A 3136-nucleotide genomic window follows, 5' to 3' on the forward strand; every position below is an offset into this window, starting at 1 on the left:
CCACTGTACTGGATGTGTTATTCGTAGGATTACAAGGTGAAATTGAAATACGGGAAAATGCCTGAAAAAGAAAACAAATGCAGCCACCACATCCAAAGACTGGTGAGCTGCAATATACCGGTTGTTCTTGGATTTAGATGCACGTATGCTGGTCACGATGCTCTAGCTTCCCTTTGTTTTGGTCCGTCATCCTTGTCTAGTTGAGGATAGACATCAGAGTTTTATTCTGACTTCTCGTTCTTTCTCTGTTTCTCCATTTAGGTCTCTGGGTTCTCCTCACAGCACTGCGGTGGAACTTTGAACCGAGCATAGAAAGCGGAATTCCCTATCACAATGTCCATAACGAACACGCCGACAAGTAACGATGCTTGTCTGAGCATCGTCCACAGCTTAATGTGTCACCGTCAGGGTGGGGAGAGCGAGACATTCGCAAAGCGGGCCATTGAGAGTTTGGTAAAAAAGCTTAAAGAGAAGAAAGATGAACTGGATTCCCTGATCACCGCAATAACCACAAATGGAGCACACCCTAGCAAATGTGTCACTATCCAAAGGACGTTAGATGGCCGTCTGCAGGCAAGTCCTCTTTGTTTTCAGGAAAGCAATTCACACTATACGCGATGCACTGACTTTTTTGTTTTTTCTGCACAGTATAAATGTAGGTCACTGCAAGGGCACATAGAAGACAATTGTTTTCTCTGGGCCCCAATCACACCACGACACTGGTGTGGTGTGCGGGGCAGAAAAGTGCAGATATGCTGCATTTTACTGCAGTGCTCTGGTGCACCAGAGGTCACCATCGCACTGTGCTACTGTGGGGAGACCTTAAATGGAATGTACACTGCCAATAAAGTTAAAAAAAATAATAATAATAAACTGTGCCTTTAAGTTGTGACAACGCAAGACACTGTGGCTCCCGGCTGCCATCCAGAAGATACTAGCCGCATGGCAAAATCTGGCATGAACCTGTGCTCATGCTAAAAGACACAACTCCACCTAATCACAATGGGGCGGCCAGTTCATATCCTGGCTTTTTACCGATGCAAGAACTTGGTGCATTCATTTGAATAGGGATTGGTCTAGGTCTGGGGGGTTTAGGCTAAAGAAGAACTGTAGGGTACACTTTTTTTTTTTTTGGTATATTTTAGATTCCTAATGATATAGGAGTACATTTTGCAGTGTACCCTGGGGGGGAAGCACATGCTCCTTCACCCTGCTGTTATCAGGAACATTTGGGGGGGTAATTATGGGGGAGATGGGCGATCTAAAGACAATGCCAGTTTGCCCAGACCTGTTTCTGTTTAAAGATACAGCACTCTTATTCAGATCTGTATTCAAAACTTTTGGACTAATGGAAAAGTTTGTTTGACGTCTAAAGAAAGCTGATGAATCTTTTTCATTGTTTATAAATGCTTGTTGTTTGTGTTGTTTTTCAGAGAAGCATAGACAACCTAGTGAAGTGGGCTTAGGGCTGGTTCACACCACATCCAGTGCGTTCCCGCATCCTGCATGTACTATTTTTTCCGATCCGATGGCACCACCAGGCCCCCTCCTGCCCCAGCACGCGGCAGACTTAACTTGTGCGTACTGGCCACTAACCTTGCCAGAACGCACTGGATGTGGTGTGAACCGCCCTTTAATGCTATACTGTTGATAAGTTGAAGCCAGGCTAACTTATCACTGTGTGATTCCATAATCTTACAGGTTGTTCATATATCCTGACAGGTGGCTGGTAGAAAGGGCTTCCCGCATGTCATATATGCCCGTCTCTGGAGATGGCCAGATCTTCATAAAAATGAACTGAAGCATGTCAAGTACTGCCAGTATGCCTTTGATCTGAAGTGCGACAGTGTCTGTGTGAATCCTTATCACTATGAACGGGTCGTGTCCCCAGGAATAGGTAAGAGTCGCACGTGGGATTATATCTTATGTTGGAGGAGTTAATGTGGGATTTAAGTATTGTATTGTTCAGCCCCATTACACTGCTGAAATACCTGTTAGCTAATTCTGGTTCCCTCCCCTTCAAACATTTCATATCCAAATGCATAATCCACCTTTTGAAAATAATAAATGCACACACATTGATAAAAGAAAAAAATTTGCATTTATTATTTTTTGTGTTGCAGCTGTTATCTGTTGATCGGATGCAATGCACAGACTCTTCCCCCAGCTCTAGGTCCAGAGATATGGACTTTCTGTTAGAGGGCCTGGAGCAAGTAAACAATGGGCTACAAGTGTGGCCACATCATCACACTTTGGCAATAAATAGAAATGTCACCAGCACTCCAATCCAGGCATTCATGTTAGTGTAAGTCCATTTTATTGACAAAAGTCACATAGACGAGCGCTTTCCTGGCCACACAGGGTCCCCTTCATCAGGCTTAATAATGGAGTTGATATCATCACACTTTGTACTACGTTGAGGCCCTTGAGTCCTTGTGGCAGATGGGCTTGCTTTTCTGCAGATCCTGTGCATGGATCACACATCTGTGTAGACGTAGCCACGTACATTCATGACTAGTTCAAATGAAGACAGAAGCAAGGCTACGTGATTCAGGTAAGTGGGGAGTGGTACAGTTTGAGAGTGGGGTGGTGGGACATGTGACCATGTTTTATGTTACGCCGTAAATATGGGTGTAACATGCAACATAGCCCCAAAGCTGGACTATGATTGTAAGTGCTTCTCTCTGCATTCACCAGATTCCAACTTGGATTATTCTAGTCATTGTCCAAGAAGTTCTCCCTTTTTAAATAAAAATGTTGTAGAAGAATGATATTCACAGTAATCCCTTCTTACGTGAAGGTTTACTAGATTCATGTTTCCCAGGAATTTGACACGTCCTGGAGTGTTGGATCCTCTCCAGGATCCTTCTCTGTGCTTGTCCGCAGCTGCCACTCTTATGCGAGCAGATCCCAGCACTACCTCCCTTTGAGGCAGAGTGTGGGAGTGAACACAGACCAGTTAGGAGCCACACGGATGCTGTTTCTGCACTGGCAGGTCACATCACAGAGGAAAAGTGAGGGGACGTTAACATTGCTCAGTAACTTGTCTGAGTTGGTCTGTGAGCGTATGGCAGGACCTAGTGATAGTCTCTTCAATCGCTAAATGAAGCTTTAGAATCAACATTGCATCAATGCC

The 3136-nt window shown here is 44.5% G+C and overlaps 1 protein-coding gene across 1 annotated transcript in view; it reads left to right on the top strand.

The window, feature by feature from the left end:
- The first annotated feature begins 265 nt into the window (after positions 1 to 265).
- SMAD4 (SMAD family member 4) overlaps positions 266 to 3136 on the top strand; it is a 24244-nt gene continuing 21373 nt past the window's right edge. Inside the window, exons 1-2 of the mRNA XM_018561016.1 lie at positions 266 to 573; positions 1723 to 1897. Of these exons, the coding sequence (XP_018416518.1) occupies positions 334 to 573; positions 1723 to 1897 (415 nt within the window). The 5' untranslated portion in view covers positions 266 to 333. The remainder of the gene's footprint in view (positions 574 to 1722; positions 1898 to 3136) is intronic.

Source organism: Nanorana parkeri, unplaced genomic scaffold (assembly GCF_000935625.1).
Source record: "Nanorana parkeri isolate BGI_ZX_2015 unplaced genomic scaffold, ASM93562v1 scaffold492, whole genome shotgun sequence".
In the NCBI taxonomy this organism is placed as follows: Eukaryota; Metazoa; Chordata; class Amphibia; order Anura; family Dicroglossidae; genus Nanorana; species Nanorana parkeri.